The following is a 17,848-nucleotide window of genomic DNA, read 5'->3' as shown; positions in this document are numbered from 1 at the left end:
CTAAAAGTCCTAAGCTCCCTGTTTGAAAAATCGTTTCGAATATCCCTGGTATGGTTGCCTGCTCATTGCGGCATCCTAGGAAACGAGAAAGCAGACCATTTGGCCAAGAAGGGTGCTTCGGAAGGGTCCTTTTACGATAGACCCATCCTCCCTCACGAGTTCTTACGGGCCCCACAAGCTTTCTGCATTGCACGCTGGCAGAGCTTGTGGGACACGGATGATCTTGGGAGGTTCCTGTACTCGATCTCTCCTAGAGTTTCTTTGAAACCTTGGTTCCGCGACATCTCTGGAGAGCGTGCATTCATTCGAATGATGTCTAGACTTATGTCTAATCATTTCGCATTGGGCGCACATCTCCAGCGTATAGGACAGGTCGACACGAAAGCATGTGGCTGCGGCCTTGGATTTCACGACATAGACCATCTTCTGTGGTCTTGCGAGGAATACGAGGCTGCACGACCCACTTTGTTGGATGCAGTCGAGAAACTGGAAAGAACTCCTGGTATCCCCATCCGGGATATACTAGCTGGGTCGGACTGGAGCCTCTTAAGGGTTATCTTTGGGTTCTGCAGAGCTAACGGTTTAACTGTGTGACATCCCTAAGGCAAGACTCTTGTGGCTGGCTGTGCGGTGGTTGGTCGTCTGTGTTGACATGCGCTTTCGCACATGAGTTTGTGCCGTCGAGGTGCGAACGTTTGTCATCTTCGGACGGCTTGCTATCGGTTGGTTGGCCGGAAGAGTAATGTTTCCCATCCATACTCCATTTGTTTGTCCTTGTGCTACATGTTGTAAATCGCTAGTTTGCTTGTGATGAATGACTGTATGTGTGAATGTATGAATGAATGTGCGTGATGTGTATGGCTGGAGGTTCAGGCACGGCTTGAGACAGAAGATCTTTGCATGGATGAGGTCCTTGCAAAGATTTTAACCCTCGATCCCGGCATACAGATCCTCGCCAAGGGCTAGGACAAAAAAAAGGGCTAGGTCCTTCGTAAAAAAAGGTTCCTAAAAACATGCTAGATGAATACCGTCACTCGAAAGCGTTGGAAACTAAACTTCATAAAGACCCCTGCTACGCTTACTGGACTATTCAAAACGGACTGGATCGAACCCGCAATGGATATTTCGAAAACTTCAAGACTATCCATATCCATATCCGGACAAGTACGCCGGATGACAACATACAACATGATCTCGACCCCTGCCACGAATGGACTTCACAAAACAAACTGGATTGGACGACGACGAATTGCACGATCTCGACCCCTGCTTCGAAAAAATAGGCCATTCGACAAGGACTTGGATTGGATAATATCTGCACTGTCCGAGCACACCCGGAATAAGGTGTCCTTCCATAATTGCGAGAAGGAAATGTCTCGCAATCATTTGAATTGTATGATTATACCCTAACATTAAGCAATACGGCCAAAGCCGTTCTTTCTGAATAAAAAAAAAAAAAAAAAATTTTAAAACACGAGTTTTGTTACTTTTGGTGTGTGTGTTTTGTGTACTGGTATTAGTTTAGTTTATGATTCGTTTCAACACAGTGGTCTACAAAAAAAAAACAGGTCAACATTATTTATACTTGATTAAAACAGATTTTCACTAATTTCTTTTCCAGAGAGGCCATAGAGCTTCTTAATAACACCTGTCTCGCACCCACCCTACCGCGCCTACTGCGAACTGGTGATGTCCGTGCACTTCGATCCCGTTTTGGTAACATTGAACCGTTCTTTCTTCTCTCCTCCCCTTCCCTCCTGTACGACGGTAGGCGTAAGCGCAGTAGGTAACGGTGGTGGGGTGTGCAGTGCAGGTTCGCGCAGGGTTTGTGTGTGTGTGTGCGCGCGCATGTCTTAACCAACCGCGGCTCGGGAGGGAAAAAGAACACATTTTTCTGCCAGGGCTGGTGGTAATATAAGGTGTTATCAAATATCATTTAAATTTACTAACCTATCCATTATCCTTAAAAGAGAAAGGTTTGTCTTTTCTTATGTTTCTTCTGTATTGCGTCCTCTTTTTTTTGTCAAACCCCCGTTTCCATCCTCGGTGCCACCGAATCATGCCACCCCACTCCACCCTCTGTAGTGTGCCAGCTTTTTATGGCGTTGGATGTGCGAGGGCAGTAGGAGTGGGGGGTGAGGGAGAGCGCATAAAAGGGTAAAAAGACTAGATCGAATATAAATATATGGTGGAGCGGGAGAGGAGGGGCCCCACGTGCCCCTCCGGTGTGATTGGGGTAGTAGAGGTTTTTGAAATAATAGCTACACCAAAAACAACTCAATTCGGGGAGAAACTACATACGGGGTGGAAAGAAAAATTGGCCTCTCGCGAAAATGTCCAACACTAACGTGCGAGAGGCGCTGGGTAGGTAATTAAATGTCTTTTAAGTGTTCGAAGAAGGTTCCGTCCGTCCTAACAAACGATCGACAGCTATAAAATGGGACGCGCAATTTCGCTATACAGTACAGCAGCTTACACGTTTCTCTTTCCTAAACGCTCCATGGCAACCACGTCGAAGAAGTGGTACATTCGGTCCTGCATGTTTCATCTACGGTTGTCTCTCTCTCTCTATTTTGTGAGGTAGCAGAGCTTTTAAATGTAACAGTGCGTGTTTTTTCTACTATGAAGTAAGGCACATAGGTTGTTGTTACCTCAGTGTGTGTGTACTGAGTGTGAGAAATAATAGTAGTAGCAGCAGCAGCTGAGTTGGGCGAAACCGAAAGCCTAAAAAACTGTACGCCATCTGAGCCACGCGATTCCCAACGTTTATGCTGGCCGATTGCAGTAGGATCGTTCGAAACAAAGGTCTTACGCAAAGAGCTTTTACAGGTCTATACAAAAATATTGTCTTACTATCACAGCTAGGGAACAAGTTTAAGTACAACTGAGGGCAAATAAAGGGAAATAATCTGTGCGTAAAAAAAATGAACGAAGGAAACTAAGAAAAACTTTGTAAAACAATACGAAATTCAAGCTGGAGATGGAGATGTAAAATCGTAAATTTTGCCTAAGTTTGCGCAAAACCGTTGCGCTGGCGAAGGACGGTGTGGGTGACGGGGCCTTCCGAATGCCACGCTTGTAGAGAGGGGTGGGGGATGAGGGGATGCTTGCGCGTATGCACTCCAACATCAACTCGTATCTCGTATTAGCACTAGCGCCATTACGGCGTATGTATAGTTAAATAGCGTTAAAACCTAATGTCTTTTTTCAGTAAAATTCCGCAGCATTTTGCCTTTCCGGGCAAGGGTGGCTGCATGTTTCTTCCTCTCTTTCTCTCTCTCTCTCTCTATCTCTTTTTCTCTCATTTCCTGGCACCATGTCTAGCCGGTGTTGGACTCCTTCCTTCCTCTCTCTCTCTCTCTCTCTTTCTCTCTCCTCCCACTTGAGTACGGCACAACAGCGTCGGGGTCTTTTTTAAATGTCTTTGTCAGATTGTTTGGTCGTTTGGGCGGATGGGTGGTCATCCGGTTTCGAATCGTCCACCTTCCCATCGGGTGCCGATTTGGGCCGTCCGTCTTCGACACCGTCCGTCTCGCCCGAACCCGTGGCACCGGTGGTGGCATCCCGCTTGCCCGGCGTCGCGCCCAGTTCGGCTGGCCCACCGGCTGGCGCGGGTGGCGTGGTGGATGTGGCCGGATTGCAGGCCTGCCCTGCCTGTGCTAGTGCCGCCACCGACACCGTTTGGTTGAACAGCAGGGCGGCCGATTTGTTGTGCGCGGCAATCGACTGCAGGAACGATGGTAGCGGACCCTGCGCTGTTAGGTTGGCAAGCAGATTGCTTGCTTGCTGTTGTTGCTGCTGCTGCTGCTGTTGTTGCTGGTGGTGGTTCAGGATAGCTGCGGCCTGCTGCTCCGCCAGCCCGTCCTGCTTCGCCAGCTGGCTGTACGCGTTGCCCTTCGAGCGCTTCCGCTTCGTGTCCGGATCGCACGGGCTCGGTGTGCCCGGATGGCGGTAGGAGACGTGCTTTCGCAACGCATCCTTGCTCCGCGACACGTGCGAGCACACCTGGCAAGCGTAGCTGCGAAATTGGGTAAGTCACAAAGTTACACATACAAACAAACTTTCCAATAAGAAAACAATCTCCCCCCCACTCTGATACTTACCGAACGTTCTGGTGCGTTTCCAGGTGCACGCGCAGATTGTACTGGTTGCTAAGCTGCTTGTTGCAAATGACGCACGTGGCGTACAGCTTCGACGAGGGAGGCTTCTGCGTGGCTGATTGCTGTGATGACTGCTGCTGCTGCTGCTGCAGCGCGGCTACCTGCGCCGGATGGGTAATGTGAAGCGTTTTGATCAGATTTTCGTTCGCACTGGCGGGCGAGGAGGAGGGGGTGAGCGCGAGCAGCGACCCGGTGCCGGGTGGTGCGGTCGTCGTCGGTGACGCGGCCGTGCCGAGCGTGGTGGCGGTCGCGATCGAAGGCGAAGCGCGCAGCGCGTTCGCGTTCGAGGCGGCGTTCGGGTGCGACGACTCGAGGCTAAAGTTTTCCGGCGTCTTGGAGGCGCTCTCGTTCGTGAGGAAGTGATGGTGCGCCAGGTACGGGTTCTGCGTGCTGCTGACCGGCGTCACGGTCGGCGGTTTGCTGAACAGATGCAGTGGCAGCTTGTTGCCGGACTCGGTGGACTGTTTCAGCGTTTCGATCAGGCTTTCCGTGATTTGTTCCAGCTTTTTGCGCTTGCTCGTGGCCGTGTCCTGGGCGGCCAGTGTTTTGCGCGTCGCGGCGCTCGGCTGGGAAACGCGCCCCGCATCCTCCAGCCCGGGCGTTTGTGCGGTCGGTGTGGACGGGACGGAACCGTACGATTGGTTGAGCTGATGGTGGTGCATGCTGTCGGAAATGTCTTCCTCTTTTAGCTTCAGTCCGAGCAGGAGCGGTCCATTTGCGGACAGTTTGCAATCCCGGCCATTGTCGTTGCCAAAGCTGCCGAACAGTGCCGACTCGACGACGGACCGGGCGTCACCGGCAGCGGCGGTGTTGTGGGGCGAGTTCGCGTGCTGCTGCGCGTAGCCCGCCATGCGTACCGGCGTGGCTGACCGGTTTAGATGGTGCTGTTGCTGTTTCTCCTTCAGCAGAGCGCTCTCGGCGTGCAGGTTCAGTTCGTTCAGCTTGCAGAGTGCTTCCGCCGACATTTGCTCGTTCCGTTCGGCTTCGAACCGCGCGTAAAGGTCGCCGGACTTGCTGGTGGAAAGATTGGCTGCGATTGTGTGCGCGGCGTTGTTGCCGGCGAATCCTTCGCTGTGCGGGGCACTGCCCGTGCCGGCACTGTTCGATGCTGCCGCTCCATTTGAGCCGCCCGCGTTGGTGATCAGATTGAGTGCCTGCGCCCCGTGGCGCATCTCGAACAGGTCCGCCCCGAACGCGTACGGGCGGGCGAAGTAGTTGTCGACCGGCGAGGACACCTTCATCGAATGGTACGGCGACGGTACGTCGGAGTCCCGCGACGACGACGCTTCCGTCGACGGTGTGCTGGATTTGTTCGGGTTCTGGAAGCGTCAGGGCAAACAACCGTGTTATCCACAGGGCGCTACAGAGTCAATGCATTGTACTTACGCTGTTAAAGTCGGCCAGCCCTTTGATGCCGAGCGTTTCGGCGAGCGACAGCAGGACGGATATCTGCGCCTCGTACACGTTCACCTCGCCCGAGTACATGAACGTGATCAGCGCGGCGACGGCGTGGTACGATGCGCCCGGCAGCACCACCACCGGGTACTGGGCGCCATCGAGCGTGCGGAACAGCTCGGAGAAGAACGTGCTGCAGGCGCTCAGGACGACCCGGTGCGCCTTAATTTTCTGCCCCTCCGCCATCAGCGTCACGTCGGTAAGGTGCGACTGGTCGAGCAGCAGCGGCAGCGAGCTGAGCAGGCTTGCCTAGCAGGATGAGTTAGAGCAAGTTTAGTTGGTGCGGGGCCGGAATTGGGCATTCAGTCTCTCTCTCTCTCTTACCTGATGATTGTGCCATCGAAGGCAGAACTGCTGCGGACTTGAACTGCCCGCTGCTCCTGGCATTCTTCCACCACCTCCTCCTCCACCGCCACCACCACCACCACCACCACCGACACCTCCTCCTCCGGTGCAGCTACCGGGCCGACCTCCAAGTGGGTGCGTGTTTGCGGTGTCCATTTTTAAAAATAAAGGCCAATTTTAGGTCACTTCAGCGAACGGACGGAAACGCGCGCTGCAAACGGTATCGAGAGAAAGGAAAGAAATGCGAAACCTTTTAGCACATTTGCGCGATGCACACAAGCGCCCAAACGCTCCAACGTGTGGCGAATCGCCGTACGCGAACGAATGCGCGAACACGACAATGCCGATCAAACGCCGATCAAACGCACAATCACAGACACACAAACACTAGTGGCGTCGGGCGCCCTTCGATTGGCGATTTTCGCGCACATGGCGACGAGCTTTTCGTTCCGTTTCACCCGCTTCTCTGTCTTCCCGGGCGGGTCATACGATGTGTACGATCATTTCGCTGTGTGTGTATGTAGTTTGTGAGGATATTTCCTTCCCATGTTGCGTGTGCGATACGCACCAACCACTTGTTAGGGCCGGTGTGTCGTGGGAATGTTTCTCCCCGCAGCTCGAAGAGCAGGTCCCCGGCCGGAGGATGGCACACCGTCTCCGTGGAATGTGGAGCTCAGGGCAACTGACACTGAGACACAGTCGTGATGGTGGTGTTGTACACAGACACACAACTACCGATGGGGGGGGGGAAGGGATTTTCGCGATCCGTATCGCTGAGCGGCTCGCGGAAAACAGAGAGCGAGAGAGAGAGAGAGAGAGAGAGTGTCACAACGATCGTGTGTACGATCGTACGAGTTCCATTCGCTCTCTGCTGGGTGGCGGAAAATTTGGACTTGATCGGACGGACAAATGGAGATAAAGGAGGGGGGGGGGGGGAGGGAGGCAGCAAGCAACAAAAATAACGCCACCAAGCGAGAGAGCGAGCATTTAGAAAACACATCGCGAGAGGAAAAACACATCTCGTTGGATGGCGAGATGTGGCACACGATGGAAGACAGGGCCGGGAGGGGGGCAAGGTTTCTCCACGCGGGCGGGTGATTTATACGGATTTCTGGGACGCGAGACACGGTGTGATCGTGTGTGTGTGTGTGTGTATGTGTGCAAGATCGGTTGTGCAAGATACACGGAAGCGCGGCGCTCGTCTTCGGTAGGAGGTTGTGATCTTTAATTTGTTCTATTTTTCCCTTCTCATGTGTATCCCCACCCCTTCCCTCCCCCCCACCCCATTCGTTGGGTCGCTTGGCCACCCCCTCCCCCTTTCCAGGGTGACGACGAAACGCGACAAAAAGACAATAAGATTAGTTTTAGAGCCACTGGTTTTGAGCAAAAGTAAGAAGCAGGAAGTAATTTGGGTAAGGGGGAACAGAACAAAATTGAAACACAAAATACGGTGTAATGTTTTAGTAACTCCCCCCTCCTCTCTTTTTACCAGCATATCTTCGATCTTGGTACGATCTCTGTTTGCATGCTTCTTCCTGTTTGCTTTCGCGGAGAAAAACCACCTGCATGACCCGGCCCAAACAAAAGGGTGGCAAGTATAGGCAATAAGAATACTAAAGAATACATCATAAGAAAGCACAAAAGGAAGCGCCAATGATTGACAGCATCAAGCGCAGCCACCAAGCCATTCCGTCTGGGGCGTTCGTTAGACGCTCGGATTAGACACTCCCACTTGCTGCCGTCGGCCGTCGTTTCTTAATGGAACGTGGGTTTGGCAGTGGGAATAAATTAACAAAAAAACAAAAAAAAAACGAATAATTTCCCGCAACATCAGTACACCAAGGTTCTTCACACATGTGATTCATATGCACCTTGACTGTAAGGACATTGACTGGTGACGACGAACCTCTCCCTCCGATGTCACTGTAGCACGTCCTACCAACAGCTCTGAGTGTTTGTGAATTTTTTTTTTTTCTACTCATTTCCTTCCGCCCTTTCGTCACCCGGGCCATGGAAAATGGACGACACCGTTTGCTGAGAGGGGAGCAGGAGAAAAAAACCATCCCCTCGAGTGTGTCGATCGCCGTTTACGATCGCCACCGTCACACCGCCACTTAAACGACCGAGCGCGTGACAAACGGCAAATAAAACACAGACCTACACACACACACGCGCGGTCCGGGGTAAAGAATCGACCGTTGGACAAAACACTGCCCAGTGACGCGGTGGGAGAGAGAAGGATAAAACGACCACACTCCAACCACCCTATCTGCTGGGAGGGGTTGGTGGACAGGGGGGGGGGATGGGGTTTGTTGTTTTTATTGCTCCACCGATATGCGCGTCTCGATCTCGTCTTATGGGGAGGGAGATGGATCTAGATTTTCCCGCGATCGTCCTCGATCGGCAGCAAGGAGGGAGGGATATGGGGCGGATAGATGACAGAGCGAGAGAGAGAGAGAGAGGAACTGGCCAAACGAACAAAAATACCAGCACCACCGGGACACACGGGATGGAAACCGCGAAATCCGGGGGCATAATCACACCGGGAACAACTCACACCGAAACAATGCATGGCGGCGCATACCTTTTTGCCACTCTTACAGACACTAAAACACAAGCACACACACACATACAGACACGGAACCCTTTTAGGTAGGTTGTGCTGGTGTGTCCGTCGAACGGGCTCCCCGAAAACTGTCAGCCAACCTAGCCAGCCAACGCCAAAGCCAACGCCAAAACCAAGCCAGCCAGCCAGTTTGTCAGTCTGTCACGGCGCACGGGATTTGTATTTTTAAATTTTCCATGCTCGTCTACTGTACGACTGCCTGCTGCTGATGCTCGAAAAGGTTGCCGCTGGCTGACTGACTGACTGGCTGGCTGGCTGACTGGCTTGCTGGCTGGTTGGCTGGCTGGCTGGTGTGTGTGTTTGTGTTTGCCCGTATTCCGTTTGCCCACTGCGCGCTGCTGGTTGATAGAATTTCTTAAAATAAATCCTCCCAGAAGACAAAAGCTGATGATAATGCGGCAATCGCTTTTTTGTGAGCCACCCCCTGCAGCCCCCCCCTCCCTTGCTGGTTTCCCCCCTAGTTGGTGTGCAAGATTGTGTGTGTGTGTGTGTGCGCGAAACTCCGCTCTCTGCGTCGTGTACCGTTGGAAATTCGACGTCGCCATGATCGTTGCCGACCCATCCGCTGCTCCGCGCTACAGCCGTGTGGATTCAACGAGCGAATGTCACCGAACGCGACGAATTTCCACCCGATATCAAACGAGAACAGGACAAGCTGTGTGACGGTGAGTGTGTGTGTAAGAGTGTGAGAGCATGACACAGAGAGAGAGAGAGGGAGAGATGTGGTGGAATGAAAACGGGGAAAGCGAAGACGCAGGGTTAATGAGTAAGCGTAGAGCAATTGCCAAATGCAAGTACGCAACGAGAGGCGCGAACTGCTGCTACGGTATGTATGTTGTGCTGTGTTGTTGCGGAATGTCCGATCGTCGACGGTCCTTGTCCGAGTCAGCATCGTCAGTACGTCACGCGTACGTGTACCAGCGATCCGTGATCGACTTACGGGAAAACAATAGCCACTTGTGTCGAACAATAACACGAGAAAATGCTTTCCCTGCAACAGCTCTACGAGCTGCATGAGAAAGGCTTACATTAGAAGAGTTACTTTAGTTGTGATTTGTGTCCAAAACGTTGATGGGTCAAGTCGTTGTGCTAATTATGTGTGTGCTAGTGTGTAGTACACAAGCTCAAGGAAAAATATGATAAAACTGTCCCATGATCTGTGCGGTCCTTGGATGAATCTCTACAGTTTATGGATAGGAAGCGGTGGTATCTACAAGTTTTGAATGTGTTAGATTACCACTCCGCGCGGACACTACTCGATCTGTTGCAAGAGTCGCAGTGATGAGGATCAATCGGGGTCAATCAATTTTTCGGGTTTTTTTATTTATTTTATCTGCAAATTCAAAATGTTCACGTTTTGTAGCATTAATTTCCTCAAATTTGCTAGGTTTGAACTGCTTTGAGATATCTTTTAGTGGCTCACAGAATTGATGATGCAGTCAGATGCATTGGATATGTATTTACTTGAGGATACCTTACACGGCTTGTTCTTTTTGCAAAAATTATATTGAAATGTAGCTTTTGTTGTTTAATGCGAAGATAAACCTAATCAAGAATATGTTCTAAATATGAATTTATCCATTTTCGGCGAAACAATCAACCCAAGATACAGGGGTTTCGCTTGTTTCGCGACATTTTTTGGGATTCGTTCCACGATTTTTTGATCATTTCCCACATATTTTAATTGTTTTTACGATTTATTTGCTTCGTTCCAACAGTAATGAAAAATAATGTTTAAAAAATTGTAGGAAATACGAAAGAATTGGCGGAACAAATTCAACAAAAAAACAATCAGGAAGAATCAACACTTCTTTAGAGACAACAAATTAACACCAATGAGAATCAAATACCAAAAACTGTTAGATTACGATGGCAATCAAAAAAAGACAAAGAATTTGTATTATTCCCCTTCTTGCCCATAGGTTAACTAATCACTTGCCCACGGAAATGTGAGCAAGAGTGTACGGCTTTGGAAAATTTGTCGAGAATTACTTTCTTCTCACATTGGAGAAGCTTTATGGAAATGGTATCAGACAAAACAAATTATTTTCAATTATTATATGCAGCTGGAGAAGGTCAGTGAATATTGCTACTGATTTGAACTAAAATAAGACATTAATCATAACGATATTCCAACAATTGTTTGACTTCGAATCTTGTTACTTGTTATTTGTTAATGTTTCATTTTACAGAACAGAAGAACAGTATGGTACTGTTCTATTGTAAACGCTTTGCTCAGAATGTTGTTAAGAAATTAAGAAAGCTTGCAGACTCCTTTGAAGACTTCAAAAACTGCATAACAAACGTAATATGTTAACAAAATTCATTTATTTATTTATTGGTGATACAAAACCTAAAACCTTCTAAACAAAACGATCGTCTTACAGTCAAAAAACGATCACTGTGGTGCCTCAGATAAAATGATGCCTTAGAGCCAAAAGTTGGCGGAAATGACTGTAAGACTTTAGGAAATCCCGGGACACATATATCGAAGAAACGATAACATAATCCCTCCTTCTTGACATATTCCCTCTGGACTTAAGGACCACACCTCATAAAACACATTCAGAACTTCACCTTACTTCAGAACTTTAAAGATACCTACAAAAAGTAGAACATCACCAACCTGGAATTTGGTATTATTCTAGTTAATGTCTACTATGAAACCACAATTCCTCCGATCGTTTTGCAGATAATCAAAGGTGATCGTACAATAGTAGCAAAACGCTTCACCACTACATTATCCGAGAGGTTTTGTGATTGACATACTCCGATCCAGAACTGGGACAGCACGGAGCAGCAAGTTCTAAATATGTGACATCTGCTACGTAAATCCTGCTATCTGACGGCGCCGGGTGGTCGAGTGTGTCTCGTGCCCCGAATCATCAATTCCCCCCCTCATCCCTCCTTTTAAGATTCTCCAAATGAGGAAGTCATTTTACTGCTACGGGTTGACCCGAAAAAAACACACACACACGCACCACGGGACTTTGGTGTTTGGTATCGTTGCATTTTTCTGTTCTGTGTTCTGTGAGCGGAGTTTTATTCTTGCTCCCGATGCTCCTGTGTGTTGTAGTACCAGCTGCGAAGAAGCTGGGAAGATCCTACTACGATAGTCCAGTGTATTTTTAGGACCGCTCCTCTCTCCACTCCCGCTCTGCCCCATCTTCAGGCAGCCATTATTCGCGTCACCGTTCGATCACCACCGTGTATCACGCAGATATCTCGCAGTGTCTTTGGCCCGACTGACTTGAGTGGCTCGAGTGTGTGTGTGTATGACTGTCTCTCGCTCTCTATCGCTCTCTCTCTCTGTCGCTATCCGTGATTAGATTGCTATCTGATTTGCCTGTCCTGAAGCCTGGCCTGGCTGGCTTTGGTGTGAAGCGTTCCTAATTTCGATTCTTCGACACACTCGGTTGCTGATCGTGGCTGTGCACGAGTGTCTGTTTGTGTGAGTGTGTGTGTTTTTTGGCCATACAACACCATGAAAAAAAACGCACTTCTGTACACCACGTTGGAGCGATCGGTGAACACAGGCGTGTTGTGCTGGCTGCTGTGCTGGTGGTGGATTATGTCACATCACGCTCGGCAAGCGATCAATCACGCACGAACTCGCGTGAAAAATGTGTTGGTTGGTATGTCGTTTTGTCGATCGCCGATCATCCATTGGCGGTTTTGCAACCAAAAGGGGATCGGCGAGTAGGAAAAAGGGCACTGATTGCAGGAGGTTTTTCAAATGCATTTTTCGAAATGGGGCATACATTTTAAGGGCAAGTGAGAACTTAGCGATGATGCTAAGGAAGCGTACAAAAAAAAACCCTATCTGCATTGTTTTGTTGTACTGTTGTAAGATCATAAAAGGACTCTTAGCAGCATTAGCAAAGCCATAGGCAGGGAGGTGAAATGGAGAGCATTGTGCCCTCGGTGAGTGTCCTTTCGAAAACACACATACACAGTATGCGGACCATTGTCGTCGGTAAAGGCGCGATCGCACAAAAACCCACTACTGCAGCCTCCTATTCACTACTTTTGGCCTCCACGAGCCAAGCAGCGGGCAATCGGCTGGTTTTTCATAGCACGGCAACGACAGACGACGACGACGACTACGCCGACGGACAACGACGAGTGTGTGATTTATTTGTCATGTTGCTGTTGTTGATGCTGATTCGTATGTGTGTGTGTGTCATTTTCTTCTTCTTTTTGTTCGCTCTCTTTAGTGCGCGCAAATGGATAAAGTAGAATTAAGTTTATTTTTAACCCCCTACGTCTCTTCTCGGCCATCGTAATTGAATCAGCCCAAAAGCAGCCTGCTCAAAACCAAAACAGGGTGGTTGGTTGATCGGAGGGGATGGAAAATGGTCACAGCAGCAAGTGTGTGTGTGTGTGTGCTGAGAGGGAGGAAGGGGAGAAGGGGTCGACGGAAAGAAGGAAGTCGGGCAACGTAACGCGAAAAGAAAAATTCCTTCAATTATACCCCCCACTCGACAGTAGCTGGCGATCCTCACACCGAGTGATGAGCGTACACTGTAGTGTCTTGCAGTGAGTCAGGCCAATCTTCCAAGAGGTGTCCAAGAAATTATCATTGCAAGATTGCCTGCTCCAGGGAGGGACGTTTCTATCAACTAAATGGATTGGTACGAAATTGGCCAACTCACGGCAATACGCTGGGCTGTGGGAGAAGCCAACCATTGATTTGGGCTTGATTTGGGCGTGTCATTGTGATTCGTGCGACGATTCCAAACTTACATTCGATTTCCTTTCAGCTTTTGCCCCCCGTCGTTGTACACGGTTGGAGGTGTTTTGCGATGTGTGCGCCACTATTTCGCGCACACCGCGTGCGGCTGCATGTACACTACGGAACACTGAACACACCAATCCTGTGTGTGTGCGCGTGCTACCAATCCTGTAAAACTTCCTGCCTCACGCGCACATTCGGTTCGGGGTCGACTGGATGAAAACGAAAACCAAAAAAAAAGGACAAATTTGTAAAGAAACACTATTCGCAACGAACTAAAACAACGCTCCACAACACACGATCCATACAGTCCAGGGTGGTGTCCAGGTTTTGCACACACACACACGCGCGACCGTTCGCTAAGCCACCAAGAAGTAACACGCCCCGGATGATCCGCGCAACCCAAAAGGTGCACGGAACACGTGTTCCAGCGGACGTTCCAGACGGTGGCGGCGGTCTGGCTTCACAGCGTGGACCCGCGCGGGGTGGCACATGTTGCGGGTTTATTTTTATATTCGCTACCACCACTTCAACACACCACGCGCCGTACTTCGTGCGTGCGCACCCAGAAGCGAACGTACATCACTCGCGCGCCTGAATGGGGTTTTTTGGTGTTGTTGTTGCTTCACTATGGACAGGCCGGCCGCGACTATCAACACACGAAACGATCACATCCCCCCCACAGTCCCCTCTTCCAATCCCCTGCGAAGAGTGCGCACTTATATCACATGCTGTGGTGGATTTGCTTTTTTTTCGCTTTTTTTGGTGGTGATCCGTGCCAGCAAAAGGTCCTCGGATTACCCCCTATATCGATAGTTGCTTAAAAAAAAAAAGAAAAACAAACAAACACAGGCACACAGAGTGGAGAGTGGTGTTTAATTGCTTTCTTATCGCTTGCTCACATCGTGATCTTTACCGCGACCGATCGACCGTTGACTTTCTTGTTGGTGGAGCAAAGGTGATGTGCGCACTGATCGTGAACGACCAGGCGCTTCCATCGGTCGTTCGGAGGAACACACAACGCACTGGTGGGCCTGGGCCACACACACACACACACACACACCAAACGCAAGGAACGTATAAAATACAAAAGCCCCGGGACACTGCAACTGCTGCTCAGCTGCCACCTAATTCCTGCGTGGAGCCCATTCCGATTCAATGACCCTGTTGTTGCGCACAGATCGAAGCCGTCCCCCCAAAGGATTATGTGAGCAGAGGCAGACCCGCACCCCGCGCCAATTCTCGAGCCAATCGAACCTACTATCACTACTACTGCTGCTGCTGCTGCTGCTGGTCGAGGCTGGGCACGACAGCACACACCGTTTAGCGCAAACGATCGGCGGACCGCGAATGAAATGGCCCTCCCTCCCGTGGACGGACGAACGATCGCTGCGGGCTAGCAGTGCATGTGTGTGTGTGTGTGTGGGCAAAAGGGGGACAAGAACACCCATCTAAGAGAGAGAGAGAGCGAGACACAGCGAGAGAGTGAGAGTGGGTTGGAGCGAAACAGCCGCACGCTCGCCAATGTTGGCTTGGATGGACTGGCGCGGCAGCGAGCGCGTGTCCGGACCGCAGCGCAGCAATAAATAGAACGAAGAAGCGAACGCCAAACGTCGCCGTCGTCGGCGGCCCTCCGTGTGTTGTGCTCCGGGCTGTGCCAGCGCGTTTTCCATTTGGCGCAGTGTGGACGATACCGCCCCGACGAGTGCGGCAGACGGTCAGGCAGGGAGACGTTGCGCTCGCAGCGACGACGGCGGCGACGGTTGCGACGACATCTTTTTCCCCCAAAAATCCAGGCCGAATTGTACTATTTTTAGTGGCAACCCGCCGGTGCGGGCCGCTGTCGCCGCCGCCGCTGCTGCTGCTGCCGGCCAGCCCTGGAGAAAACTACAACTACAACAATGCGCAACGCGCCGCGCAGTAGTGACAGTCCGGGCGAGTCCGCGCACTTCTTCTTGCGGGCAGTGTGGACTGCGCCAACAGGTCTTGCTGCTGCTGCTCGCGGTGCCGCCGGAGCGTGCGAACGTGTTGGTGGATGGTGGTGTGGGGGGAGCTCCTGGCCCCTGGGTCTCCGGCGTGACAACCAAGCGTCTCCATTCGCACCTTTTGCGCACCAAAATTGCCCGACCGAGCGGCAGCCACATCCAGCCAGGGGTTTTTGAGACACTCCACACGGGCACGTCCATCAATCTGCCATGTCCATCGACGCACACACACACGTAGGGTCCCGTGAACTGTGTGGTGGATGGCTGAGGGGGGAAGGGGGGAGGAGGAGTAAGCAAGTTATGTGGATAATTTCCTTCTTGGGTCGGTACGGGACGGTGTGAGCTTACTGCAATACGCACACGCACGATCGTGCCCGGTCGTGTCCGGGATTTCCTTTTCTTTTTTCACAACTCACAACTACAATCAGCTCCAAATGTGATCTGTGCGCTGATCGAGATCGGCTCCAATTGTGTGGGGGGGTGTGTGTTGTTGTTGTTGTTGGATCCCAAGGGAAAAGTGTGTGCCATTGTGCGTGTGTGTGTGTACGACTTTACCGTCATCGTCAGAACAAAAAAAAACTCTCAAGCGGACACCGAGAAAAACTCGAAACAAGAGATGAGATTGACACCGACCGAGTGACGATCGATGTGCGATCGTGATTGTTTTCCTCGCTTTTCTCCACTCTCCCTCTTTGTCACCACTCTCGCTCGCTCTCTTTCTCCCATTGCATGTGTGTGCTTTTTTGCTATTCCGGGAAACCGGGGAACCAGTAAGAATGCGCATCGGTGTATGCGTATGAGTGAGGGAAAAGGTAGTGCATTTTCCTTCTTCCTTTTTCGAATCTCATCACCACCCTGTGTAATTGTTCTACTTTCACACACACATACACACAGAAACATCGATTTTAATCAGCCGCATGTGCTGAAATTTTACGCACTTTCACCATCGTGCGGGGAAAATAGACACATTCACTCACACTCGGCTCACGCCTTGCCACGTCGTTAAGGAATGGAACTACTACTGCACATGGTAACGGAACGCGCGTGTGTCTTGTGTGTCCTGTATCAACGGGAACGGGTTGCGAAAAAACAAACACACGCACACACACACACTAAACTAACTACCTAATGGTGGCTACACAAACGCTGAAGGCCCAGCGCTGTAGCCCGTCGAGCGCTGTCTTTTCGGTCTTTTCTTTTCGTTCGTTCGATGTTTGGAAGTAGATTTGTGCGATTGACCCGTCCGGTAGTGCGCTACGCTGACGGATGTGTATGGCGCTTGTGGCCCCGTGTTAGCACGAGAGGCGAGAGCTCGTCGTGCCCAACTCACACTTGCCGATCGACTGCCGATCTGCGGACGGGACGGAGCTGCGATGCGCTCGTTTACCGGGAAAAACATTTCCCGGTGAGAACCGTGTCGTGACCGTTGGCGTTTTTTTCTTCTTGTTCTTTCCGCACAAGGAAATTTCTGCCAGAGTGCTCCCGAGAGCGGAGCGTTTTTGGTGGTTGTGAGCGTAGATACACGATCGCTCGGAAACGATTCACAACATTGCCGATCGCAACTATAGTACGATGCGGCGGTGTGTAGTAGCTACGATGCAGTTTAATGTTGGCTTGCTGCGCAGTGATGATCGTGTTCGTCAACATGTTTGGTCTAGTATTTGCAGCGATCGTGATCATACCGGTGAGATTTCATAGTGTTCCAGGGATTAGTTAATCTCATGCCACATTATAGAGCGAGTGAGTACCTTAAGGTCAACCATGTGCGTAAATTATTGATCGACTATTGATTTACTAAAAGCGTAATTATTTAATAAAAACTGTCTTATTACTAAAGCCTTTTTGAATATTTTTAACTCACTTGAGAGTTGAATTTATTTTGTGATGTACTCAATTCAATCAAAAACTTATATAGTTTCCATGATTTTTTAGTGCGTTCCCACGATTTTTTGATCGTATCCCATAGATTTTTGGTTCGTTTCCATAATTTATTGGTATTTTCCGATTGGATATCAATACAATTGGACCAACAAATTCTGGGAAACGGCCAAAACATCGTGGGAACGCACCAAAAAAATATAAGAACCCACCAAAAATTGATGGGAACCAACCAATAAATCGTGGGAAACCGTGTAAAGGCACTTTACTTGTCATAACGCTTAATAAGGACTGTTGAAAAGATGTTGTAAAAGCTAATATGGAAACTATTTTGTTGGCTGGAAGTACAAATAGAATGTGGCCAGTCTAAAGGTAGAATCGTCAACTCGTACGACTTAAAAAAACATGCCCGTCATGAGTTCAAGACCCGAATGGTCCATGTCTCCATACGTAGAACTGACTTCCCTGCTATGGATAATTAGTGCTATGGAAACTATTTTGTTGGCTGGATGTAGAATTACAAGAAGAAAATCGCATGTTTGTTTTTCAATTATTTCCTCATATAAATTATATTTGACCTCTACTGGAATATATTCCCCATAAAGATAATAATATAGCCGGTCTCGTAGTACAGTCGTCAGCTCGTACGACTTAACAACATGCC

General features: G+C 50.0%; 1 protein-coding gene across 10 annotated transcripts; it reads right to left on the bottom strand.

Moving 5' to 3' along the window:
- Positions 1-1,487: 1,487 nt before the first annotated feature.
- Positions 1,488-16,672, bottom strand: LOC1273860 (broad-complex core protein isoforms 1/2/3/4/5). 10 transcript variants are annotated; one of them, XM_061663626.1, is made up of 7 exons: positions 16,432-16,672; positions 13,333-13,533; positions 13,092-13,255; positions 5,940-6,171; positions 5,547-5,864; positions 4,104-5,479; positions 1,488-4,018 (listed from the first exon to the last, which is right to left on the bottom strand). In XM_061663626.1, exons 4-7 carry the CDS (start codon positions 6,114-6,116, stop codon positions 3,415-3,417), a joined length of 2,475 nt encoding a protein of 824 aa, XP_061519610.1. In that variant the 5' UTR covers positions 6,117-6,171; positions 13,092-13,255; positions 13,333-13,533; positions 16,432-16,672; the 3' UTR covers positions 1,488-3,414. The 10 variants fall into 10 exon arrangements, with proteins under 10 accessions (XP_061519610.1, XP_061519604.1, XP_061519608.1 ...); XM_061663620.1 differs by lacking the exon at positions 13,092-13,255; XM_061663624.1 differs by lacking the exons at positions 13,092-13,255; positions 16,432-16,672 and adding an exon at positions 16,284-16,402.
- Positions 16,673-17,848: the final 1,176 nt, after the last annotated feature.

This window comes from Anopheles gambiae, chromosome 2 (assembly GCF_943734735.2).
Source record: "Anopheles gambiae chromosome 2, idAnoGambNW_F1_1, whole genome shotgun sequence".
NCBI classification, from domain to species: Eukaryota; Metazoa; Arthropoda; class Insecta; order Diptera; family Culicidae; genus Anopheles; species Anopheles gambiae.
The sequence above is the reverse complement of the archived record's forward strand: the minus strand, read 5'-3'. Positions and strand labels throughout refer to the sequence as shown.